Source organism: Bombus affinis, unplaced genomic scaffold, assembly GCF_024516045.1.
Source record: "Bombus affinis isolate iyBomAffi1 unplaced genomic scaffold, iyBomAffi1.2 ctg00000070.1, whole genome shotgun sequence".
Classification (NCBI taxonomy): Eukaryota; Metazoa; Arthropoda; class Insecta; order Hymenoptera; family Apidae; genus Bombus; species Bombus affinis.
This window is the reverse complement of record NW_026108823.1, coordinates 684,746-711,987: the sequence shown is the minus strand read 5'-3', so window position 1 is coordinate 711,987 and position 27,242 is coordinate 684,746. Positions and strand designations below refer to the sequence as shown.

Below are 27,242 nucleotides of genomic sequence, written 5' to 3'. Positions count from 1 at the left end.
TTAATTATTGTGTTGTGCGGAATATTCCTTTGTTATTATTAATATAACAGAACAATAATATTTATTGTAAATATATTATTAGGGACATTGATGCAGCTTTACGCAGATTCCTTGAAAAGAAAATATACGTATCATTACCAAATGAAGTTACTCGACTTGGTATGTTCAAATTATACCTTAGCAACCAGTTATTAGAGAATATGGATATTGTAAAGCACATAATAAAATCTACTGAAAAATATTCTTGCGTGGATATAAAATTGCTTTGTAAGCAAGCATGGCTGCTAGAAATAAGTCCAATATGGGAAAAACTTGAAAAAAAAAAAAAGAAACATCTGTTACGACTTTGAAATATGAATTAAAGAATTATGAAATAATAGCAAAATTGTTAAAAAACAATGTCACCTACAGTTACGGATGTGGATAGATATGAAGCGTGGAATAAATATGTATGCCATAAGAACATATTTTAAAAAATATAAATGCTTATCATATAAAAATATAAAAATATAAAAATATAAAAATATAAAAATATAAATGGTTATAAATTATTAATATAATTATCGTTCGAAAAATTGTTCGTGTGCGTGCATTTATGTGTGCGCACGGGCTATAAACAAGTTTGAAATATTCGTTCTACATATATACGTGGTATACATATTCCCTTATAATATATAATATGTGTAATCTGAGTGGTAATATATCCACGTATTACATATGTGTTAGTGTATTTTATCGATAATCTGTCTTTTATTTCCTCTTATCTTATTGACGCATGTAAGGGCGCGTATATGCGCCGGGAAAAAGCTATGGTTATATATGGGATTGTTAACAAATAAAAATTAATCTAGGTGTTATTAAAGAAATTTGTTTCACCTTCTAAACTTTTTGATGATTGGTTTACTTTGAATATTTTGCATATTTTTGCATATCATGAGCATTTTGTACATTTCTATACATTCAAATTTTCTATGAATATAAAATGATCCGCACTACTATCTACTTCATAGTATACTCTATACGTTTAAAATGCTCCATTAGAAGCTTAAATCTATCAAAATACAGCTCCTAGGGAAATGTGAATTTTCACATGAACACATAATATCGATTTTCTCATTGAAACGTATAGGCAGGTATATACTAGCATAAGCCACCTTCGGCATTTGGCCGTATGGTGCAGCACTAGCTTTGTAACATAGAAAACCATAGGCGTCAGTTCTTCTTGTTTCCTCTTTGATATATGTTTACTTTAATGTCACTTATTCAGGCGCTTGATACATTGTCGGAATGAAATTTTAGTAATGTGCAAGTAATTTTGAGTAGATTAATAAAGTATAATAAGATATTAGATTCATGTACATAGATTCAAGTGACATCAATCTTTATGTCTAGTATATACATGTGTATTGATCTATAAGTCAGTGTTAAAATAACAAATAAATGGCAGAAGAAGGAAAGAAGATTTCCTTCGGTTTTGCGAAATCTATTAAGAAACCTGTGTTAAAAAATGCTATTCCACAAGAAAAAAAGAAAGTTGATTGCATTGAATGCCTTGATGAGAAAGGTATTAAAGTAATAGGGTGAGTTCAAAAAGTAAAATTTATAATCAAGAAACATATAACCTCAACCTAACCTATAAAAATCACCAATAGCGGAATATATATATTTGAAAACAATTTTTTTATTTCAGTGAGGAAGAAAAAAAAGATGAACCTCTAATTATTCCATTACTAGGTTCAAAAACCTGGCATGATAGAATTCTTAATAAAATAGATGCAGACATTTTCCTTCCGAAGGCAGATAAGGAAAAGGTAGGAGACGCTATTGTTAACGAGGCAAAATCAAAGCTATCTAATGGAAAAACATCGCCAATAATATCAATAAAGAAAGAGCCAGTTGAAGATAGTGAAAATAAAGTTGTTACTTTAGAAGAGCAAGCGACGAAAGAAATCATTGAGGAACTTAAGTCAAAGAATAAATATGAAACTAAAACAAATGATTTAACTTTACCTTTAGTAGAAGATGAATCATTAAGAGGCAAAGAACAGGTACGTTATCAACATATTGATGTGCAATGCACAGATGTATTACATTTGCATATTATAAATATCGTTTTGTATTTTTCAGTCTACGTTAGAAGATTATGAAAAAATTCCTATTGATGCTTTTGGTGTAGCAATGTTAAGGGGAATGGGATGGCAACCAGGAAAGGGAATTGGTTGAAATGAAAAGTATGAATTTTACTCTGGATTAAATTAATTATATGTATTTAATACATCACTTATTGGAAAGTAAACAGAGAACATCATTTTTTATTTCACAATCGTTTATTCTAACTATTACAGATTAGTAGCAGCTGTCATACCAGAATTACGACCAAAAGGTATGGGTCTTGGAGCAGACAAAGTAGCATTGCAGAAGAAAAATACAGATTCCAAAAAAGAAGAGGAAGAAGTTAAAATCGAGAAAGGAACATTTGTGAAAATTATAGCTGGAAAACAAAGTAATAATTATGGTCAAATAGAAGGATTCGATGATGATGCAGGAAGGCTCATAATAAAACTAGCTCTTGGTGGAAATATAATATCTGTAAATGAATTTATGGTACAGCCAGTGACTAAATCAGAATATTCTAAGAACTCAAAAGTTCAAAGTTAATATTAAGTGTTAGTTTTTCATTAAGGGACATTTAAGAAAATAAATTTGAATTGACATATACATATAAAGACATAATCGGACATGTAGAAAAACTAATTCAAGAGTACCTGTAAGTGTGTTGTTGCATGCAATTTTTTAAAGGTCCCTTCTAATTTTATATAAAATATGATAAATGTAGATCGGTCCGTCGTGTCCAGTAGTTGGGTGACTAGTGGGTTGTGGTGGTTGTTGACTCTTGTGTTATATCTGCTTCTGGACTTGTGTATTTCATCTTTGACTGTAGGTATCTTGAGGTCACGGTGGATTGTTTCGTTGGTAACATACCAGGGTGCATTTGATAGGGATCTTAGCGTTTTCGATTGGAAGCGTTGGAGTATTTCAATGTTGGAATTACTTGCTGTTCCCCATAGTTGGATTCCGTAGGTCCAGACAGGTTTTATTGCGGCCTTGTAGAGGATTATTTTGTTCTGTATGTTTAGTTTGGAGCGTCGGCCCGTGAACCAATAGAATTTTCTTAATTTTTCCTTTAGTTGCTTTGTTTTTTCTGAGATATGTTTTTTCCAAGTTAGCCTCCTTTCCAGGGTCATGACCAGGTATCTTACGGAGTCCTTGCTTGGGATTATTGTGTTGTTAATGGTGACCTGGGGGCAGGTTTGTTTTCGGAGCGTGAAGGTTACATGAGAGGATTTTTTTTCGTTTATTTTGAAACCCCATTTTTGGAACCACTTTTCCATGGTGTCGATACTTCGCTGGAGAGTGGATGAGGCAATTGCCGGGTCTGCGTGGGTAGCTAATAGTGCTGTGTCGTCGGCAAATGTTGCTATTGTTACCTCGTTTGATATAGGTAAGTCGGCAGTGTAGATGGAGAACAGTAGGGGTCCGAGGACACTACCTTGGGGTATGCCGGATTCTATTGGGAATGTTGCGGAAGTGGCGCCTAGACATTTAACTATGAATTGTCTGTTGGTTAGGTAGGATTTTAAGATGGAGTAGTATGGATGGGGTTGGATCTTTTTGAGCTTGTAGAGTAGCCCTTTATGCCATACTTTGTCGAATGCCTGTTGGATGTCTAGGAATACCGCTGAGCAGTATTTTCTCTTTTCAAGGGTTTGGCTGATCATGTGGGTTATGCGGTGGATTTGCTCTACTGTTGAGTGTTGTTTTCGGAAGCCGAATTGGTGGTCTGGGAGTGTTTTCAATTCTTCTAGGAGTGGAAGGAGACGATTCGTGAGCATCCTCTCGAATAGTTTAGACAGGGTAGGTAAAAGACTGATTGGGCGATAGCAGCTGGTTTCATATATTGGTTTACCGGGTTTAGGGATGAGGGTGATCAGTGAGATTTTCCAAGCCTTGGGAAAGTGTTGAAGGCGGAGGATAGCGTTAAAGATTGATGCGATGAATGCAATCCCTTTTATCGGAAGTTCCTTGATTGTTTTATTTCCTATTAGGTCGTGACCTGCTGCTTTCTTGGGGTTTAGGCGACTGATTGCTTCTATGATCTCTGAAGAAGTGAAGGGTTCAACAGGAGGGGACATTTGGAAGGGAGTGTGCAGATATTCGGTAACGTCCGCTGCAGCTATGGAGGAATGTAGTTGGAATACTTCAGTCAAGTGTTTGGCAAATAGGTTGGCTTTTTCTATAGGGCTACGCGCCCATCCACTCTGCGGACGGCGGCTTGGAGGTATTATTTGTGGGAGGCGCGTGAGTTTCCTGGAGGCCTTCCATAGTGAGTAGTTGGAGTCGGCTGTGGGGGACAAGCTGGCGAGATATTTGTGAAAACGGTCATTATTGTAGTTTTTTTTATAGTTTTGGATAGTTTTGTAGTTGCGTTGTTTAGTTTGCGTTTGTCCTCCGGTGTTCTATGGGTCTGCCATATCCTTCTTAGTCTACATTTTTCTGCTATTTTTTTAAATATGTACTGGGGGTATTCGTGATTGCTGATGGACGTTTTTGCCGGTGTGGAGAAGCGGATAGCGTTTATTATGCTCGTGTTTAGGTATTCCGTGGCTGCTTCGATTTCTTCATTGGTTTTTAGTGAAGTTGAGGCTGAAGTTGTGTGTGTAAAGACTTCTCTAAAGAGCTGCCAGTTGGTGTGTTGGTTATGTATGGAGCCATTACGTGTATTCTCGATGATAGTTGAACTGACTGTTACTATCACGGGGGAATGATTAGAGGAGAGATCAGCCGAGGAATTGATTTGGACGTGTCTTGACGAGATATTTTTTTTTAGTGAGGAAATCAAGGAGATCGGGTATTTTGTTTGTGTCGGTGGGCCAGTGTGTGGGTTCGTATGTGGTAAGGTAGTTGAGGTTGTTGGTTATTATGCTGTTGAGGAGGTTTTTGCCTCCTACTGTAACCAGTCTGCTGCCCCATTGGGTGTGTTTGGCGTTGTAGTCTCCTCCAGCTATGAATCTATTGCCCAGGGTGTCCAGGAAGTCGTCAAAGTCTTCTTTGGCGATGGAGTGTCTGGGAGGGCAGTATACAGCTGAAGTGGTGATTGTACCATGACAGTCTTCAAGACCATGCTTGGAGGTAGTCTTTCTGGAATGGTGGAAGTTCGTAGTGCTTAATGTTTGATTTGATTATGATTCCGGTGCCGCCGTGGGCCTTTCCGCTGGGGTGTTGGGTATGGTAGAACTTGTATCCGTTTATGTTCAGGTAGTTTTTGTCGGTGAAGTGGGTTTCAGTTATGAGCATTATGTCGATTTGCTGGTGTTTTAGGAAGAGTTCTAGTTCAAGTTTGCGTTGCGCTAGACTGTTGGCATTCCACAGAGCTGTGCGTCTTGGTTTTATTTTGCGTCGGGGCGTATTAATTTATCCGATGTGGATACACCGTTTTTTTTGTTGTTTTTAGATACAAGTGACGAGAAATTATGAAATGATATTTTAAATTTAAACTGATTTCATTCATTGATTTATTGTAGCGACAATGGTAACTTGTTTAAATAAAGATTTTATAAATAAAATATTTAAGGTCTAAAATAATAAATTAACACATGTGAAAACATTAAAGCTGTTATCCTTATTCATGGTCTTGTTGGAACGTGTTTAACGAGCGTAACGTAGGCGTGAAAACGAAAACGTTGAGACTCTTGTGGCGTAAAAAGACTGAATTCCTCATAAAAATACAAGAAACGAGAGGAAACGTGCACATAGTTTATTCTCGACCTTGGATACATAAAACCAAAAAAAAAAGAAAAAGAAAAAGGAACAAAAATTTTTATTGGTTATTTACCGAAACTCATTGTATCATTTTTATTACTCTATATAAAACGTAGAATCATATACTGACGAATGTTATTTCGAATTTCTAACTTCAGAACGATAATTACATATTTGAAATTACCAATAAGTGGTAGTAGCATTAAAAATATGGAATATTCAACGAGATGAAATATAGGTAAAGTATTTAAAAGAAAAAAGATTGAAACGTTCGATGTAAAACGATGAAATTAAATGATTGGATTTGAAAACTTGATTCGGTTTAATAATTCGATGAAAAAAGTATTCATCCTATGAAAAAAGAATTCATGTTCCTGTCGATATATCAACGACGTGCGCCGTTACTTCCCACTGCTCTGCCATTCAAATGCAATACTCGAATATACATGGCGAAAGAAATGGAAATTGAGCAATTTAAGGGAACGAATTACTCTCGCGTCCACGTAACTTCAAAATGTTTCACGTGTCCGTGTTTGCGAAACGAAATTCGTCGTTGTCCAACTAACACGCTTGCAGATGCTACGTTCACTTTGTTGCATATAGGGCTTAAATATATGAACAAATAGAACGGCACAACTGTCACTAGCGTAATTTTTAAAGTGAATTAATGCATAATCTCGTCATCTACGTTTGACCATGATTATGGCAGTGATCATTGTTATATACGAATCTTCGTGCAATATATGTGAAAATTCGTGGTTGTCCAATTAACACGCTTGCAGATGCTACGTTCACTTTGTTGCATATAGGGCTTAAATATATGAACAAATAGTACTGCGCAAGTGTCACTAGCGTAATCTTAACGTGTTAAAGTGAATCAATACATAACTTCGTCATCTACGTTTGTCCATGACTACGGCAGTGGTCATTGATATATGTGAAGCTTCGAGGAGTAGATGTGAAAATTCGTCGTTGTCCGGTTAACACGCTTGCAGATGCTCCGTTCACTTTGTTCCATATAGGGCTCAAATATGTGAACAAATTGAATGGAGCAACTGTCATTAGCGTAATTTTAACGCGTTAAAATAAATTAATGTATAATTTCGTCATTTACGTTTGATCTACGTTTTTTCATCTACGTCATCTACGGCACCTACGCGAATCTTATTGATTACGTCTTTGGCAGTGTTCGTTGCTATAAATGAAACTTAATAGTTGTTGAAACCGCTCGAAAGTCGTGTTCCTAAATCATTCCCTCGTCTCGTATCGTGTTCATCAAATGGAAAAGGAGATTGTGTTTTAATGAAATCGCTTGTTACTATCAATCTTGCTGTGTCACTCCCATAGGAGAAGAAAGCGAGGAAGGAGAAAAAAATTAAGGTAAGGTCATCAATGAGCAAAATGTTTAATGTACATTAAAATTGAGTCCGCTGCAACCCTCGTGACTTTTAAAATTCCATACGTATATTGTTATACGTAACATTGCCATATTAAATATATTCGATCAAATATTCAATCTCGTTCCCTGAAAGCTGTTCCTGGATATCTGGTTGGATACTTTACGCACGGAAATAGAGAGTGTTAACAGTAACAAACCCTCTATGTAGTGTTTTTGCTTTGCTCTTTTGATCAGGTAGATGACATTTTGCTTCGAAAAACGGATATATATACCACGGATATGCACATACAGAGTATGTGTATCGATATACACATTGATATACAACTTTGTACAAAGTGTCAAAAAAGTATTTATCGCGGTATTTTTTTCAAGCCATTCTACACCTTCGATTTGATGAAAATTGGTTAAATAAGTGTAGCGCAAAATTGATCTTGACCACAATTTTCAGTGTCAAATTGTTTTTCTATTGCATCATATAGTGCTCATTAGAAAGGAAAGTTCCGTTGTTTTAGAAAAAATGTTTGAAATTTCATTAATACTTAGACTGATTTTATTCATATTTTAAGGTCAAATATGGAATACAATAACATCAATACTAATATCTACTTTTTTGTGCGAATTACTTTATATTTCAATCTTCCTTGATACGCCGTGACAAGCAAAAGTGTAAACACAGCCCGTTGATTTTATGTAAAAAGCGAATGTCGAAGGTATAATGAGAAAAGAGCATTATTTGACCATTCCACAAAATAATTTACCTAAATAGTAGTTAATTCTATTGGATATAATAAACGTGAAGTAGTACTAGTGGACGAAATACCTATGTTGAAACCTTGATTCGACGAGTATAATTAATGTGCAAAACTGTAAACATGGTTTGAGATGTCCATTTTTGTAAAATGTTTTGTACATTATTAATGTTAATGAAAATTAACTATTACATTTCGTTAATAATAACTTGTAGTTACTGTTACCTAATCTTTACCGATCACTTGAAAAATTAGTCTTTTACATTTATGTGTTTACTTTTTTCGCTCGTCACTGTACATGTTTAAGTCAGATATGAAATATCTGGCGTATTCCAGCGGCTTTGATTAAATCTAAGATGTTGATATCCTTAATATTGAGAATGTTGTTGGAAACTATTATGCTGCGGTCTACCATTCGTTTTTGCCTATATATACCACGGAACAAAGGATAATTTTCACCGAATTCATCCAGAGCATATTTTCTAAGTTTTACTGTATATGATTACGCCCATTATATTATATTATGTTATTACGATGTTATCTAATTAATTGTTGTCTATTTATTTTGATACTTATATTAACCATTATTTATAACATAATATACTAAATACAGTTAGTATACACAATTAGTATAGGGATTAGTATAAGAAATTTTAAACAGCTTTTTTCAAAAGAACGAATCATTTACGATCCAGGGGTTTTCTGAAACTTTCGTTTCTCGTGATGAGTACATTATGATGCAATAAAAAATTTTGTCTGAAAATTATACTCAAGATCAATTTCATGATCCATTTTCTCTAACAGATCTCCATCTTCCACAGCTATAACAAATAATTTTTTGACACTCTATACATTTAACATCGATTATAATTCTGATAATTGAAACACCGAACATCAATGTGTTTTTTCACTACGCCAACACAGATAACAATTAACATTGATATATAATATATATTTGACGATATATATCTGAAAGAATAGAAATTTCATTTAATCGACTATATGACCATACTCGGTTAAGTACCAACAACGACTATCTATCAACCTTATCTTACTTCCTCAAAGATATAGAAAGACTTTAAAAATTTCAGCCATGTGATTTGGTCCTTTAAAATTTAGAAGTAATATAATGATAAAATACCATCAAAACCTTTAAATTTAACGCACGAAAACATGTCTTCTTTGCTAATGGCGTACTATAAATATAAATATTTGAATAAATATTGCGAATTTCATATTGCTAAACGATTTATACTATTCGTTCGTAAATAATCGTCGGATCTATACTTAAGTTGAAACTGTTGCATTAGATCTCTTTTCTTACTTAAAATTATTTGGATTGGTAACTTGGATGTAACATGTAATTTATTCTTCCTTTATAAATAGTGTACAGAAGATACCAATTCAAAGAAATGGAAGGAAAGTCTAAAAGCAAAGAAAATCTACAGGAAGACAAAACGTTCGAGCCTTGCCAGGCTATATAAGATGCTAAGTAATTTCATTTTGACAATGGTCCAACATCCTACTATGCATAAATTTAATATTAATATAAGCAGGTTTCATGCCAAGTATTACATCTAACGTATAAGCACAAGCCCTGGTTTTAAATGCCTTATAGTAACACCGAAAAGATTATTCAGTTGGATGTCTGACTCAACATCAATATTTTACTTAGAAGATAATACGTCGAGAGCATGTTGGTGGATGGAATGGGAGATGAATGAAGGCTTACTTCTGTAAAATACGTAAAATGGTAGTGGGAATGAATTTTGGCGCTTGGGGACAGAAAAAGAGCTGACTGATACTGTCATACAACTGAATTTATAAAATTTTGAAAATCGATGTAACCTTTGAACTTTATCGTATTCTGTTTCATAGCACAAATTATTGTTCCCGAAATGTACGTTTAGTGTTATAATATATTTGACCAACGGTTCACAAATACTAGTTTTGCAAAAGCAATGGTGGAATTGGAGCAATTCTTTCTTCTTTCATTCTTTGAATGACCTGGATTTTCGAGTAGTCTAGTGACGCTTGATCCGTACAATTAATCGATTTCTTTTTATTACACAAGTGCAAGAGATTCCGCGTTGGACGCCGATGTTGCGAGTTCGAATGCCTGGATGAGGTTGGCACTGAGTATTGGTCCGGATCTGATGTGGTTATCGTCGATGGTTCACCTAAACTTGAAAAACATAGTGTATTGTGGACGCTGAGCTTAGTGATGGCAATTGTAATATTTTAATTTCTTTTATTCTATATTTTCGACTTCTTTTTTCGAGTAGAATCATCAATTTTCCGCCTGTACTATCAATTACCAACCAGCCTGTATGACAAAATTCTATTTTAAACTCCAAACTCGCCACGAGTGGCTATTTTGTTTACGAAATTAAACGAATTTAATAAATGAAATGGCAAGGAAGGAACTACAAGTGACCGTCAAACTATTTTTCTGCTTGAAAAGTAATTCGCAAAGTAATATAAAATAATACTACTGATTTGTGTCTCTTTCAGAATTTTTTCTTAATCTCTTGTCTTTTTCCCTTCAAATTTATTATTTATTATTTATTCGGTGTCACGAAAACCGATTAAATATTAAATATCTTAAATATAGATTGAAATGAAAGCTTGTCAGTTCTCGTTCAGTTGTCACTTCAAAGTTGTTAGTTCAAAGGTTCTGGTACATCATAAAGCAAGGGATCAAATCTTTAACTTATTACAAATTAAATCTTTTATTGTAATTACGAAAATTATGAAAGTAGCAAGGGAAACAAGTAGGGAACATGAACTGCTCAACGAACCAAAGAACGGCTCACTGACAAAATTAATACAGTAAGGATCGCAAATAGTACAACATTACACTCTTACATCACATAATAGTTCTCTATACAAAAGATATATAGCGAATCGACTTTTCACAACGATAAGAATCAACAGAACCAATTAAGACCAGGCGAAACTCTCATAAGATAAGATATAGATAGATAAGAAATAAATTTAATAGTAAACACGTAGGTGAAACACTTGCTGAAATTTGCATCACTCGACACGAACGAACCGTTCGGAAGGAAAACGCGTTCAGCCCCCAAGGCTGTGGAATTGGGATCACTTAATTAACTCCGTTTGAATCTATCTTGAATTAATTCTCGTTTAACGACCTGTGCGTATTCAACATCATATCATTTCCGACCATATCGTTCCCAGAAGATGAAACAGCACGGTAAAACAGATGTGAATACCTATCACGAGCGAAACAGAAATGCGAAGATCCTTTGGAACAATAATAATAAAATTGCATGCATAGGAACCATGGATGGAACACAAGGCAAAGGTGTAGATGGTATTATAAGCTTTGAAACGAGCGTATAGGACGAGAGAAATTGATCAAAAAATTGAGTTGAGCCCTTTGAAGTTAGGAACAACATACTTTGATGTTTTGTTTAAAGGAGAGATATTGAGCTGTGCAAAAATTGTATAGGTTCTCTGAAGGTAAATAAGATTTTGTTGCTGAGTAAATAAACGAGATTTCAAGTTTCTCTTGAATATTGGAAATTTAAAGGTTTTGATGGTATTTTATCGTTATATTACTTCTAAATTTTAAAGGACCAAATCACATGGCTGAAATTTTTAAAGTCTTTCTATATCTTTGAGGAAGTAAGATAAGGTTGATAGATAGTCGTTGTTGGTACTTAACCGAGTATGGTCATATAGTCGATTAAATGAAATTTCTATTCTTTCAGATATATATCGTCAAATATATATTATATATCAATGTTAATTGTTATCTGTGTTGGCGTAGTGAATAAACACATTGATGTTCGGTGTTTCAATTATCAGAATTATAATCGATGTTAAATGTATAGAGTGTCAAAAAATTATTTGTTATAGCTGTGGAAGATGGAGATCTGATAGAGAAAACGGATCATGAAATTGATCTTGAGTATAATTTTCAGACAAAATTTTTTATTGCATCATAATGTACTCATCACGAGAAACGAAAGTTTCAGAAAACATACCTTTTGCTTCAAATAATTAAGATAAAATTTAGATACGGGGCTTTCAGCTTATGAAAGTCGAAGAGAAGATATATATTCCATTTGGTCATATTCTATTTAAATTCGTAACTACTCGTTCCATTTACGTTATTAATAAAACATTTTTATCGACAAGCTACCTAACAGAAAGACCTTTTTGTCACTCTAAATTACCTCAAAAGAAAATCCCTTGTCAAACATACCATGTTTCTCGTACGAAAATCCAAAAAAGATTTTCCAAAAAGATATATTCAGTGAACCATGATTCGTGACTGGTGAGCTTGAAAAGAGATGAAGCGTTGAAGCGTCAAAGTTGATATTCCACCAAGCTCTCGACCCTTCTATCTCAATAATCAATAATAAAATAAATAAATTCGAATGAACTACCCAACGAAACGATCACCGTTTTCTATAGAATCTCTTTAAGCATTCTTCATTAAGGAATCGTCAGATTTTACCCCATTACGTTCTTCCATCACAATCTTCGTAATGATGAATAAAAAAATAAAAGCTTTTAAAACCCGACAGCGCTGTCATTTTCTAAAAACGTCGACTTTATACTCCTGATGACCACGAGCACATCCGACTACCAAATATAAAATGCATTGTGAGTGTGTCATCAGCATAATTTTCGTGAAAAGAGCAATTATTCTTGATAACTATAATTTGTAACATAGATTAAAATCGCTGATTTGATCCCTCTGATATTGTTGTCTTATGAGAGTTTCGCCTGGTCTTAATTGGTTCTGTTGATTCTTATCGTTGTGAAAAGTCGATTCGCTATATATCTTTTGTACAGAGAACTATTATGTGATGTAAGAGTGTAATGTTGTAATATTTGTGATCCTTACATTATTAATTTTGTCACTGAGCCGTTCTTTGGTTCGTTGAGCAGTTCATGTTCCCTACTTGTTTCCCTTGGTACTTTCATAAGTTTCGCAATTACAATAAAAGATTTAATTTGTAATAAGTTAAAGATTTGATCCCTTGCTTTATGATGTACGAGAACCTTTGAACTAACAACTTTGAAGTGACAACTGAACGAGAACTGACAAGCTTTCATTTCAATCTATATTTAAGATATTTAATATTTAATCGGTTTTCGTGACACCGAATAAATAATAAATAATAAATTTGAAGGGAAAAAACAAGAGATTAAGAAAAAATTCTGAAAAATTCTGACACAAATCAGTAGTATTATTTTATATTACTTTGCGAATTACTTTTCAAGCATAAAAATAGTTTGACGGTCACTTGTAGTTCCTTCCTGGCCATTTCATTTATTAAATTCGTTTAATTTCGTAAACAAAATAGCCACTCGTGGCGAGTTTGGTGTTTAAAATAGAATTTTGTCATACAGGCTGGTTGGTAATTGATAGTACAAGCGGAAAATTGATGATTCTACTCGAAAAAAGAAGTCGAAAATATAGAATAAAAGAAATTAAAATATTACAATTGCCATCACTAAGCTCAGCGTCCACAATACACTATGTTTTTCAAGTTTAGGTGAACTATCGACGATAACCACATCAGATCCGGACCAATACTCAGTGCCAACCTCATCCAGGCATTCGAACTCGCAACATCGGCGTCCAACGCGGAATCTCTTGCACTTGTGTAATAAAAAGAAATCGATTAATTGTACGGATCAATCGTCACTAGACTACTCGAAAATCCAGGTCATTCAAAGAATGAAAGAAGAAAGAATTGCTCCAATTCCACCATTGCTTTTGCAAAACTAGTATTTGAGAACCGTTGGTCAAATATATTATAACACTAAACGTACATTTCGGGAACAATAATTTGTGCTATGAAACAGAATACGATAAAGTTCAAAGGTTACATCGATTTTCAAAATTTTATAAATTCAGGTGTATGACAGTATCAGTCAGCTCTTTTTCTGTCCCCAAGCGCCAAAATTCATTCCGACTACCATTTTACGTATTTTACAGAAGTAAGCCTTCATTCATCTCCCATTCCATCCACCAACATGCTCTCGACGTATTATCTTCTAAGTAAAATATTGATGTTGAGTCAGACATCCAACTGAATAATCTTTTCGGTGTTACTATAAGGCATTTAAAACCAGGGCTTGTGCTTATACGTTAGATGTAATACATGGCATGAAACCTGCTTATATTAATATTAAATTTATGCATAGTATGATGTTGGACCATTGTCAAAATGAAATTACTTAACATCCTATATAGCCTGGCAAGGCTCGAACGTTTTATCTTCCTGTAGATTTTCTTTGCTTTTAGACTTTCCTTCCATTTCTTTGAATTGGTATCTTCTGTACACTATTTATAAAGGAAGAATAAATTACATGTTACATCCAAATTACCAATCCAAATAATTTTAAGTAAGAAAAGAGATCTAATGCAGCAGTTTCAACTTAAATATAGATCCGACGATTATTTACGAGCAAATAGTATAAATCTTTTAGCAATATGAAATTCGCAATATTTATTCAAATATTTATATTTATAGTACGCCATTAGCAAAGAAGACATGTTTGCGTGCGTTATCGATTTTACGCTTTTGCCACGCAAACATGGAAATTGCGATTCAAAATTGAATTTGCACTGGAAACGGTTGACGTTACGACATCAATAACATATTTCAAAAACACTGATGATATCATACGGAATCAGAGAGATTCTATGAGAAGTTAAACGCATAATCATCCTATTGTAAATAACAGGAACAGAAAGTACACAAGGAATAATACAGAATCATCCTATCATCCTATCCTATTATACAAGATTGCTTTGATTCGAGCTCAAACATAGGGAAATCTGAAAGAATTTTTCGCAGAATTTCCTTCCCCTTTGAATTGGCTTTTATACAAAACGACATTAACTTTTCAGGGAAATACCTATAGTGTGTGACGATCTATGATTTTAAATAGAGGGGTATATCTGAAAAGAGGTGGATGTAAAACGTAGCATATAAAACGTAGATCAAATCTTTATTCAAGGATTTTTTCTCTTCGCAGAGAATCAGGTTTTCAAGAACGATCGAATATGTATGCACTTGATTTACATGTGAAGTTGTCATTAAAAATATTGTTGCGTTTAAAAAGATAAATATTGATTTAAATTTAATGAAATTGTTAGTCCAATTGTTTTAAGCTTAAAGATATGTAGGTGTCACATTTATATATTGAAAACCTGGGAGCGGCATTAATTAACAAACCTAGACACGCGCACACGTACTTTAAAACCATGCTTGAAAATCGATATTCCCTGAAACAATGCATCGTTCTGCGCTTCCAATTTATTTTCGCACGAAGAATCAGTCCATTCATCGTTGCCGTCACCATCGCTACTGTAATCTATATTACTCGAATAAATTCTATATCTTGATTGGAAAATCGCATATTTTAACGAACTTTCTGTGTTTTTTTTTTATGATTTTAATTGGCAATTTCCGAAATTGAACTATAGCTTGAGAATAAACCGATAATATTTGAGGGTATATATACATACATCATGTTTTTGATGGGTTTTGTAGTAAAATAATTGTAGAAAAAGCAAACTTTTTAAGAACAAATTACCATATTCGAGTAATAAATTATAGAAAATTACCAATGTAATTTAAAACTTAAAAAGAAGAATCTATTACACGTAATAAAGAGAAGGACTTGTTCACGAACGGTAATTCAACAAATACAGTCGTTGCAGAAACATAGTTTTACAAGGGAGAAGAATCTCTCTAGGAACTCGACGATGTCACGTCAAGCGAAAATTCAATAAAGTGATTACTAACCGTATTACCAGCGGCAATCGTGTTGCGGCAATTCGTAAATAAGTTAGTCGTCTATTTGGAGAAACGTCGCTGGCAATATCGTCACATTTTAATTACGTCAGCGCTATGAATTGGTCTTGGAAGAAAGTTTTCCATTATGTACTTTTGCCCACGGCGTCGTTCCAACAAATGAATCCGAGTTTTGAATCGCTTTCTCTTATATCACGAATTTGTAACGGTGTTTCTTCAAACTATAAACGATTGTAATGAATGCCTTTGCGTACAAAGACCGATACCTGGTTTGACTAGAAGCTTCAGCTAATTAGTGCCCCAGTTAATTTGGATGTTCACTACCACGCCACTCCCCCCCCCCCAAAAGTGGCTTGGTGTCCTCCACGTAAAAAAAAAGAAAAAGGAAAAAAAAAAGAAAAAGAGAAAGGAAAAAAAAAGAAAAAGGGAAAAAAAGAAAAAAAGAAAGGAAAAAAAAGAAAAAGAAAAAGGGAAAGAAAAGAAAAAAAGAAAGGAAAAAAAGAAATAGAAAAAGGGAAAAAAAAAGAAAAAGAGAAAGAAAAAGAAAAAGAAAAAAAAGTTAATTTGGATGTTATAAAATGTTATATAACCAAGAACTTATCTTCTGCTTGGTAGTCGCATAAGAGAAGACCGAGCCATTGAATCGCTCAAATAGATTAGCTGATTCGCTTAACGTATTTTTACTTCCGATGACGTAAACAAGAGCAGAAAGTACACAAGTAATAATACAGAAATGTCAAATGTACAGAGGAATAGATTTCGTTAAATCATTAGAACGTAACATTTCCTTATAATTCTATTTGTGTATAGCAAAATAGCTTGTGTGCTTTCATGAAATATAATTGATATTTAGAAGCTCTCATGTAGGTAGATATATAACTCGTGTTAATTAGTAATTTAACAATACATCATGACAACATATCATTTTCGTTTCTTCGTTTATCTCGTTATGCGCGTAAACGAATGTGTAAATAAAGACATATAATCAACGATAACATGTAGTGGCAAGCATGATAATTATCGACAAAGGAGAATATTGGTGAAATGATTGTGGGTGATTTCACTCGGTGTATCGGTAAATAAACTTTGATAGACATTGCCGGTGGATTCGCTGTCGGTGAAATCGTGTCGATGAAATAATTGTCAGTGATTTAAAGATAACCCAATTTATTGATCTCCCCTTCATAGAGTTGTACGTCTCTCTATAATACATACTCTACCTGGAAGGGCTGAAACATTTAGCTTAGTCACACTAAACTGGATTGGACTGCAAGTAAGAAGATTGAAATGCAAAATTCACGTGTGAGCGCAACGGTTTAGATGGAAAGTTCGATAAGGCGATTATGTATATTAACCCGAAAGAAAGCTCATGGCTTTGCAACGCGTTACACGCAACACGGAATTTCCCTCGCTGAAATAATCCTATTACAACGATACGATTTTCCTTAACAGATCTCGCAATGTAATTCTCCCTCTACAACTTTTTATTAGGTTTGAAACACGAGAGTTTCGAAGCTCTGCAAAGTCTCGCGAATCTAGATGTCGAGTTTCAACGTATTTTCGCTTCTTATTTTATAGCTGTTAATAGTTATTATCTCACTCTGCACGTACATCAAACGAGTACTTATGTAAATCCAAAGGAAACGGAAACAACCGAGAATAATTGAGGATAATTCGAATACGTACCGATTAGTAAAGTGTTTGGCAAAGAAAAAAAAAAAAGGAAAATTGTATCGGAGAAATAGGGGAAAAACGGTGGCGTACATCAAGCAATCTTTATGGCTGTAATACATTTATTATTCATTTATGTTCATTTTCTATCGCGTCACAGACCTTGAAATAACTGGCAGAACGAGCATATAAATCTTGTACCGCTCGACCTGACTTCTCCCGATGGAAAAATATTCACCAGCCTGGGATCGTGCATCGCTAATTACTCCGTTCTACTTTTCGAACGCGTTTCCATCCATACAGAAAAGCAAGAAGGCAAACTCTATCGCACAGTCATGAAGAGATGCAAAAGCAAGAAACCAACCAACGACATGCCGATCGACATGGTGAAAGCAGTCCTACAGAGGCTATTCACCATGGGACACGGATCCTCCCATTATGAGGGCCGCGAAGAGGCAGAGACCGAAGAAGAAGAAGACATCAGCTTCAGCGTCGTCATCGGCGAAGGCGATGTCGACGATGGCGCCGGAAGAATGAACACCAAGATGGCTGCAGGAGTCGATGGAAGACTCCTGGACTGCTGGAAGCAGGAGCTGGAAGCAAGCTGGAAACAGACTGCTGGAAGACGGCCAGAGTAATACTGCTAAGGTAGCCGGGAAAGGATCCCAGTCTCCCTAACGCGTATCGGCCGATAAGCATACTCCCAGCCATGAGCAAGATCTGGGAAAAATGCTTTATGAAGATCATCGAGAGATGCATCGGAACGGACCCGTTCCATCGGAGGCAGTATGGGTTCAGAAAGAAGAATTAGCTTAGCGAATACCGATAAGAACAGGAAGAAGCAGAAACGGGCACAACGAACGGCCCTGTGCATAACAACGACGGCATACTGTACCGTCTCCCACGCGGCACTTTGCGTGTTGACCGGGAATCTCCCGATCTACATAAAGATAAAGATGCTCGGAGAGACTTACTAGTGGAACAAGATCCATAAGACCAGGATCGGCGCGGATGACGGCAACGAGCTGAAGGAGGAACTGGAGGCGCAAGGAAATTAATACCGAGTGCGCTGCTACTTACCAAAAAGAAGATGGACATCGATCATCACACCATGCAGCTGTTAACCGGGCATGGGAGTGTGGCGGCACTCGACACTAACTAGTGTCGGACGACGGCAGCGACATCTACAGCTCCCAGTGACAATTACAGCGGACCAGGCCCAACTACTACAACTATCACGCACGTCCAATAAATATATCACGCACACACGGCCACCTCTACATTGGTGACCCCGACGTGATCGACAGCAAAACTGAGGTCTGACCGCGATAGCATTACTGAGAACTTCCATCATCGCGAATCTAGACCTGTGGCAAGCTGGACCCTACCGCTACGACGAACACGGAACGGCCCTTCCTTCAACAAAAACTCGACCCCTCACCGCCGACTCACGCATGCAGGTGACTGGGTACGAAACGATGACCGACCAAGCCAGGAGTGATGTGGCCGTCGCAAAAGTTCATGGGCATTACCACTAGCACGTCATACTAAAAAATGGAACAGAGGCCTACGACCGTACGCGGAACGCCCGCACCGTACTGACAGGTATCCACCGCCACATTGAAGACTTCGAGCAACATCCGCACGAATTGGACAACAATTGGACAATTGGACGGTTTATTACACTATGATTCTAACGCTATCACTGGTAAGGGGTACTGTGGCGGCACTCGACAAGCCAAATACCACCACTCGGCACTAACTAGTGTCGGACGACGGCAGCGACATCTACAGCCCCCAGTGACAATTACAGCGGACCAGGCCCAACTACTACAACTATCACGCACGTCCAATAAATATATAACGAACACACGGCCACCTCTACAGGAGTTTTGGGGTCTATAGGAAGAGGATTGGCAAGAGCAGCGACAGCAACTGTCTCGACTGTGAAGACCCTAACGACGATGCAGAGCACGCCCTCTTCACGTGCCCGAAGTGAACGTACAGAAGGATTGAGCTGGAGAACGCTCTTGGCGAGAACATAGACGTGGACAATCTGATCGCCACGGTGACCGCCAAGAACGAGAGCTGAGATAAATTCAGGTAATTTCGCAAGACCGTCATGCCTCACAGGAGGGTGACAGCGAAGGCCTTGAAGGAAGCAAGGAGGAGAACGAGAGCAACAACAACTACGCGGAGTAATGAAGGCAGAGATACAAGACAACAAAGAACCACAGAAGGTGATCAGCCCAGTATTCTGAACTAGCTGAGAAGATGACGAGAGCAATACAGAATATACAGAATAACTGCCTGAAGAAGAAGATACAACGGGGCATGAAAGGACAACCCTGATGACTGCCGACAGGTTTTACCGGGGTTGTCTGTCCTCGAAGCAAAGGAAAAAGGAGGAGGGGTTTTTAGTGGGTATGGCAACAACATCCGCCCGAGTCCCACATAACCCAGTGATGCGGATCACTGGGTATGCGTAACAGCATTTTCCCCTCCTCACGCAAAAAAAAAAAAAAAAAAAAAAAATAAACTATCACACTCTATCAATTTTAAGTTGATAATTTCGTTATTATATAATTTTTCTTAGTCTAAACTGAATCCAGGAAGAAGAACTTTCATCCAATTACATACTTCATTAATTCATGAATTATATTCGTTACCGTACGTACAAAAAGAAAGTTGACTGATATAAAAATTCAAAGGATAGAATTTCTAAGCTCGCGATTGGAAACAGATTCAGTTCAATGGTTTAATTTGCCATTTAATTGAATTCTCTGGCAATTTCAGCGAACTGTGGGCTTTAAAAGTGTCCCGCATTCAAACGCAAGACTTCTCCTCCATCTTTCCCTTTCTTTCAATTCCAACCTCAAGTAATTGACCAATTAATTCGACGATATATTTACATGCTTGCAAGGGATTCAAACAACTTCGTTGCGTTAAATTCGCAATTATAACCAACAGGAATGTCTCAATCAATGTGCAGCTCGAAACAAATAAAAGATAATTAACTTTTCAATATAACGATTGATATGTTTGATGAAGAAAAATCTATGAATTTTTAAAAACATCTCCTAGTACATTTAGCATTTTTATAATAAAAACTTAGAACATACACGCACACATATACTATTCCATGAAATGATTTGCACAGCAATGAGTCTAATCCTATCATATTATAAAGGGATGAACAAACTTTTCCTAATAAATATAACTTTATACAAAATCTTGTTTAAAAAAATTAGTTTTTTATTCTCATTAAATTAATTTAATATCAGAATATATAATTTTAGTCGTTATCAAAATTTTATGTCAAATGCGTTCATAGATACATATATAAATAAATGTATCCTATGTATCCTATGTATTTATTTCAACTGAAATCTTAACTTAAATATTTATTAACAATATTCTGACGAATATGCAATGAAAGATAAAAACAACTTTATTTTTCTTATAGAATGTCTCATGCTTCTTACTCATTTTATGTTTCTCGTTGTCAGTGCGTAACTACTTATCAGCCGCAGGAATGCTAAGTTTTACTACTGAGAAACGAAGAGACATATAGATGCAAATATACGCTATCTCGCGTGAAAAAACATCAGATACATTAACCAGAAGGAATATCCGATACATATAAAATTCATAGCGTAGTTATTTATACATACGGAATATTTCTTTCTGTACGAAATATTCTTTCTTCTGAATTCTTATTATAAATGTATGTCCATTTCCTACCTTAAAATGTCTCTCCTTTGAAAAATTCCATTTAAATATAACGATCAACAAAATATTACCAATAAAAATATTAAAACGAGATGCTGAAAGAACCTTTTAATGAAGTACAAATGATTATTTCAAGTTTAATTCTGTTAAATTTGAATTGAATCATTTATAAACCGAACAGGTGTATAAAATTTTATTGCGTAAAAATCGTGAAGCTGAAAATTAGGAACGAATAACGAATGGGTAACCTAGTTTCATTAAAAGGTACGTGTACGCCGATCCGCGTAACAACTTCGACACTCCAATTATTATAAAGCATGTATCCTGCAGAGATTTTTTGCGCGAACGCAAGATACCTTTTACACGTGCAACTGAATAAGTGGAACGTGATTTTCAATATTTCTTCTTGTAGAACTTGTAACAACGTAACTGTTTCACGAATATTTTCCCTGACAGTTTTACAACGATGCGTAGAAATCTCCTTTTCTAATTACTAATTTCAGCATTTCTCTGAACAGTTTCGTTGCGATTCAAAAATATACAAAGCTTACGACGTGGTTGTTTAAAAATATTTATATGTAACAAGATTTCGAATTTGTCACATCAATCGCGATCTCAGCAGGTGTAAATTAATTCGTTCTAATGAACGAATAAATTAAACGGCTCGTGACAAAAATTATCCCTGTCCATGTTTGTCTTTCTAAAACTAATTCAAGGCGAGTTAAATGAATCGCTGTGTACCCTATTCGCGCAGCATGTGTTTTAACGACCAGCATGCAAGCGTTAACGGTGTACTTATTAATTAACGGTAACTTATTAATTAATTAAATTCGTGTATATCAAGTTTCCTATCATTTAATACTTTCGTGTAACTACAGAGATTTGATACTATGAAATGAAATATAAAACTTGGTAAAAAAACGCGCTTCGTTAGGAAATGAGGGTGATGATGCAAATATTTTTTGTAGCCATTATATAGAATTTCGATGGTATAATTAATCAGTATCAACTTACCAGCCCCTGACGGGACGAAAGTGACGAAAATAATTTGCAAACAGATGAAGATTGCAAGTATTTTCGAGTCCTTCATGGTTGTAAAAAATCAGGTAATGTTGTCGCTGTAGAATATGGGAAAATCAGGCGTTTCAATATCAGTTGTGCGGGCACTGGAGTGCGTAGACCAGAAATATCTGCGACAAAAATCAGAATACATTTGTTTTCGCATGATTGGATCAATTTTGTGTAGGACTAAGCTGATTGAACCTAAAACGGGATAATTGTCCACCTTACGACCTTAACAAGCCCGCTTGATTCCCTGTAAGTGCTTGAAATTGATGCTTGTATTCTTTCCAGATTAACAAGCTTTGCCCCCACCCCCCCTGCCTCTCTATTTCCTTAGATCGAGTTAGACTGCCACAACATATTATCTTTCTTCTTTTCTTTTCTTTCGATCTTTTAAAGCCTTAAATCGCTGGTTATTACAGTGTATACATTCAATTACCCTGTAAGTCGTAAGTACATGTTTTACGTTATTTTTCATTTTCCAGCTAAATTCCACAAAAACAAGAAATATACTTCCAACGTGTTTTCACATGTCTCTAGCAAAGATCTCAAAAACAAGTTGCGGCGCAATTTAAAACGACAAATAGCACCGTGTGTCTCGTTGTGGCAACGCACGTGTAACGTAAATCACATCAGAAACCAGGACACACACACACACACCGCGGGCAGGATGGTGTCCCGGTTGGCATACTTCGAACCCGATGGACCGATGAGGGAAACACATGGCGACCTTGGCGACAATGTATATTGCCGGAGTACCTGAGGATTCATTTATGGACTAACGGTCCTTCCACCAAATGTTCTAGAAGCGTAGCAACGGTCACGTACGCCTACAGGGTAGTGGGGATAATGAGGGAACAGATGTCACCGAAAGTAAAAAGATTGTAAGAGACTCAGTCTCGTACGGTCACGGCTAGAGCTCAGAAGTGTCTTATAAGTGTATAAACGAAGGAAAAATAAAGTTTTCTTCTTTCTTTTAAATTTCCTTTTATTTTACGTGACACACGCTTCGTCAGCTTTTTAAAAGCGCTCTCTGTCTGCTTTTTTCTCTCTTCACCGCCTATTCGTTTTTTCTTAACGTGTGAAACCGTTTTTACGAGGACGGGAGCACAGAAATGACGTACTGGCAATTCTGTTTCGTGATGACACAAGCAGCCCGGTTTCAGTGAATTAAACCTGGCCCCAAGCTTCCAATTATCTCTCCCTTCCTTTCCTTTATTTTTCCCTTCTATATCGAGTTTGAGGTTTTCTAAATTTCCATTACAATCAACTGTGGCTTTTCTCTATTTTATATGTTAGCCGATGATTCATGGCAAAAGCGTCGGCTGTAAAAATATTTGGAGTTGCAACAGCAACAAGTGTGCTTTCTCAAACAGAAAATATTGGAAGCGTACTCGTTGGCAAAACAGTTCACGGATAGTTCGTCCTCTGCTTGTTATTTGTTTCAATACCGTTAGCAAATAAATTCATGAAACATAGTGTGTTTCAACCGTTCGCAGAGAGACGCGATCGCTAGATAACGCGTCAACGAGAGTCGTAAATTCTCGTTACGATTAAACAATCGATGCCACGAACTGATTGATCCCCTATTTCTATTACGAGAATAGAGGTGGTTAGGTTTGAGTGTATACGAACAACTATACTGGGTTGGTTGATAAAAGTTTAATAAAAATAACGAAACAACAAGTTCAGTCAAAGATCAACAATTATAAACGAAAAAGATAACAGTCAAGGTTTGTTTAGCGGTTTGCTTATAACGAGACCTATCGCACAAGCAACAGCTTGAGACAGACGTTATGTGTTAGATTCGATTCAATGTGTAACGTTCGACGCGTCACAAGGAACTGATCGACTTTAGATGATTTCTTTGTCTCATCTTTAAGACGACCCCCACTATACTTAGGTCACGCCACCGTTCGCGCCTATGATCACGTATGTCTATTCTTGCGTGGAAAACGTAACGGACAAAATTCGACGTTTCGAGAACTCGCTGCTTGGCGATAGCTATGCGCTCGTCGATACATTGTATATGATCCTGGGGTCAGATAAGACGATCCGACTGCGACATTATAGGGCCGCGAGCGACGGTTAGAAAATACAGCCCGTGGTAAGCCTCGTGGCGTAACATTGAGGTTATTATTTCTAATGTATTTTTCCAGTGTTCTGCCTCGAGGTGTAAGGTTTCTTGACCCTCATAGCATGTGCTTTGAGTTGTAGTCTCCCGCTGCGATGTACTTGTCCCCTAGGTCCTGGAAGTATTCTTCCCACATTTGTGATGTTATTTTGTGTCGCGGAGGCACATATACTGCTGACAACTGGAAGTAGTTGCTACTAGTTTGAACTGTAACGGTGGTTGCTTGTAAATATCCTTTGTTAACTTGGTTGTGTAGATAATGTTTGATATCGTTTCTGACTATCACTGCTGTCCCTCCGTGAGCTTTTCCTGAGGGGTGTTTGGTATCATATATGGTGTAGTATGGTATTTTCAAGTAGCTTTTTGTAGTGAAGTGTGTTTCTGAGACAAGTAGTATGTCTATGTTGTTATTGTATATGAATGTTTTAATTTCGAGGGCCCGTTGTTGTAGGCCGTTTGAGATCCAGGCTGCTATTTTTAGAGTGTCCGTTTTTATTTTTTGCTTAGCACGTATGTAATTAGTTGTAGCATGACTGTGATTTGTTGGGTTTGCTGTCTGAGTACTGCGTTTTGTTCGCTTATCATTCTGGTTAGCATTTCGGTGTTCTTTATGGATTGTTTGAGCAGTTCTTTGATTTCTTCAGTGTCATTGTTATTATTGCCGTGGTATTGGTTGTCTGTATGTGTCGGTTGGCTGGTTACTTGAGCGTAGCTTAGACCACCAATGGTGTTGGTGCTGATGGGTTTGGTGTTTGTTGCTTGCTCTGTATTTTAGTTCTTATTATTTCGGGTTTTGTGCTGTCCTGTTGGGCTTGTGTGTTGGTGATTGTCCTGCTTCGTAGGGGCGGGAACAGTTTGCGTTGTAATTGTTTCCTAGCTTCGCAACCTTTATAACTGGCTGGGTGTTTTCCGTTGCAGTTGTAGCATTTAACCTCCTCTATTTTTTCCGTTGATGGGCAGTGTATCGTAAGATGATTCTTTTTTATGTCTAGGTGGCTCCACATTTACTATTGTGTTTAGTAATTTTTCTATATCGTATACTTCTTTGTTGTTGTTTCTAGGTTCTAGTTCAACTAGGAATGGCGGTAATGGTTGTTTGGTATCGTATTTGTTGATGTTATTAATTGTCCTTACCTGGTGTCCGATTTTTGCCAGTTCTTCACTTATTTTTCCGGTATTTGTTTTTCGGTGTAGTCCCCTGATTACTGCTTTGTAGCTTTTGTCAGTTTTGAGTTGGAAAGTGTGATATGCTGCGTTTTTTCCCTTTAGTGATCTTGTAATTTTTCTGAATATTTCTGGGGTGTTGGTTTGCACTTTCACCTGGTCTATTTTTATCTGTTTGATGACATAGTTGTCTTTCCCTGCAGTGTTGTTTAGGAGTTCGATGAGGGGGTCGATTATTTTCGCATCTATGTATATCGGTGGTGGTTTGGGAATGCGGTTTGTCGGACTTTCCGTTGGGTCCGTTGCTGCCTCTTCTGGCAGTGCGCTGAATGGATTATGCAGCTTGATATCTTGTAGCCACTGTTTTTTTTTTTCAAATGTATCAATTTTCCTCGCGCTTGCGAGCGGGGTTACCTTCCGTTTTTTGCTGGAGGTTGCCACCGTCCAGCTTTCTTCCTGGTGTATTGGTATGTTTTGCTCCCCGTCGGATTGTGTTGCTTCCATAATATCGTCTTTTTTCTCTACATATGTAGTGTCTGTAGCTCTATTTATGAAATATGTTTCACCTGAATTAACTATTTTTATTGGTGGAATCTGCATGATTCCACGTTTTGTAGATGGGCGTTTGCTTTGTCCCTTTCTCTTCCCTCTTGCCGCACTTTCACTGGAGCACTGTTTCACACGTCCGTTTAGGTCGCCTGCCCAGGCGGAACTGTGTTATAAAGTAACACTGCTAGCGTGCGGATCTGGACCAGCTCAAATTGTATTCCTGTATTCCATTATCAAGTCAATTTATATTTTGTATCTTACACTTTATCCACGCGTTTTTCTCTCTTTATATACTGAATAACCTCAGCAGGTTATAGGCCCAGGGCTGTAAAGTGTAAGATAGCAACGCGAAGTGAATAAATTGTCAAAGTATTGTGCTTAGTAAAGTAAGTGATAGAGCTAAAATGGAATCAGCAAGTGCGAAGATCGAGATGTTACGTGGCGAAGAAAACTGGCTCCAGTGGCGTTTTGTCATGCGTACACTTTTGGAGGGAGATGACGACCTGATCAACGTGTGTGAAGGAAATCTGTGTCATCCAGGTAACAGTGCGGAGAAAGAAATCGCCCGTAAAAGATTTTTGAAGGCAGATCGGCTAGCGAGAAAATTAATTGTGACCTCAGTAAGAAGGAAACCGTTGGATCTTCTTTTATGTTGCACAACAGCACATGAAATGTGAAAAAAGTTGAATACAGTATATGACATGAAGACGGATGAGAATCTAAGTATGGTCCAGAAGCAGTTCTTCAATTTTAAATGGGAAGAATCTGAAAATGTATCTTACAACTTATCAAAGTTGGAATTGATAGCGGCGAAGGTGAAACTCTTGGGAGTGAAATTGGCGAGAAAATGCTGATAACACGCATTTTATCGGTGTTACCGAACAAATTTGACCATTTTCACAGTGCGTGGGATTCAGTGGAAGAAGAAAAGAAGACCTTAGACAGGCTTAGTACCAGGCTGATGACGGAAGAAATCAGATGGAAGAAAGACGATCAGGAAACATCGGTGGCGCTGGTAACAAAAGATAGCAATTATAAAAGGGAACAGCAGAAGCAGTCAAGCAAACGTGAATACGAGAAACAAGGTCCAAGCTGTTTCAACTGTGGAAAAGTTGGTCATCTAAGTAAGGATTGCTTTAGATGCTTTA

General features: G+C 36.5%; 2 protein-coding genes and 1 long non-coding RNA gene across 23 annotated transcripts in view; 2 read left to right on the top strand and 1 right to left on the bottom strand.

Moving 5' to 3' along the window:
* The window catches only part of LOC126927031 (G-patch domain and KOW motifs-containing protein-like), a 730,127-nt gene that overhangs the window by 314,080 nt on the left and 388,805 nt on the right, over positions 1-27,242 (top strand). For 2 of the 19 annotated variants that reach the window (XM_050743333.1, XM_050743334.1), the window contains exons 2-4: positions 1,691-2,048; positions 2,128-2,231; positions 2,346-2,584. The exons of 7 other annotated variants lie outside the window; for them this stretch is intronic. In XM_050743333.1, the coding sequence (XP_050599290.1) occupies positions 1,691-2,048; positions 2,128-2,223 (454 nt within the window). In that variant the 3' untranslated portion in view covers positions 2,224-2,231; positions 2,346-2,584. Of the gene's footprint in view, positions 1-1,190; positions 1,581-1,690; positions 2,049-2,127; positions 2,232-2,345; positions 5,149-27,242 lie in introns of those variants that run through there. 10 more of the 19 variants (XR_007715099.1, XR_007715100.1, XM_050743332.1 and 7 more) reach the window with 9 other exon arrangements.
* LOC126927059 (uncharacterized) overlaps positions 1-27,242 on the bottom strand; it is a 133,340-nt gene that overhangs the window by 591 nt on the left and 105,507 nt on the right. The window contains exon 1 of one of the 3 annotated variants that reach the window (XM_050743431.1): positions 877-1,101. The exons of the other annotated variants lie outside the window; for them this stretch is intronic. Within the exon in view, the coding sequence (XP_050599388.1) occupies positions 877-950 (74 nt within the window). The 5' untranslated portion in view covers positions 951-1,101. Of the gene's footprint in view, positions 1-876; positions 1,102-27,242 lie in introns of those variants that run through there. 3 annotated transcript variants of the gene reach the window in all.
* On the top strand, positions 22,468-23,228 carry LOC126927103 (uncharacterized). The gene is made up of 2 exons (XR_007715162.1): positions 22,468-22,502; positions 22,733-23,228. It is a non-coding gene; the product is annotated as an uncharacterized LOC126927103 (long non-coding RNA).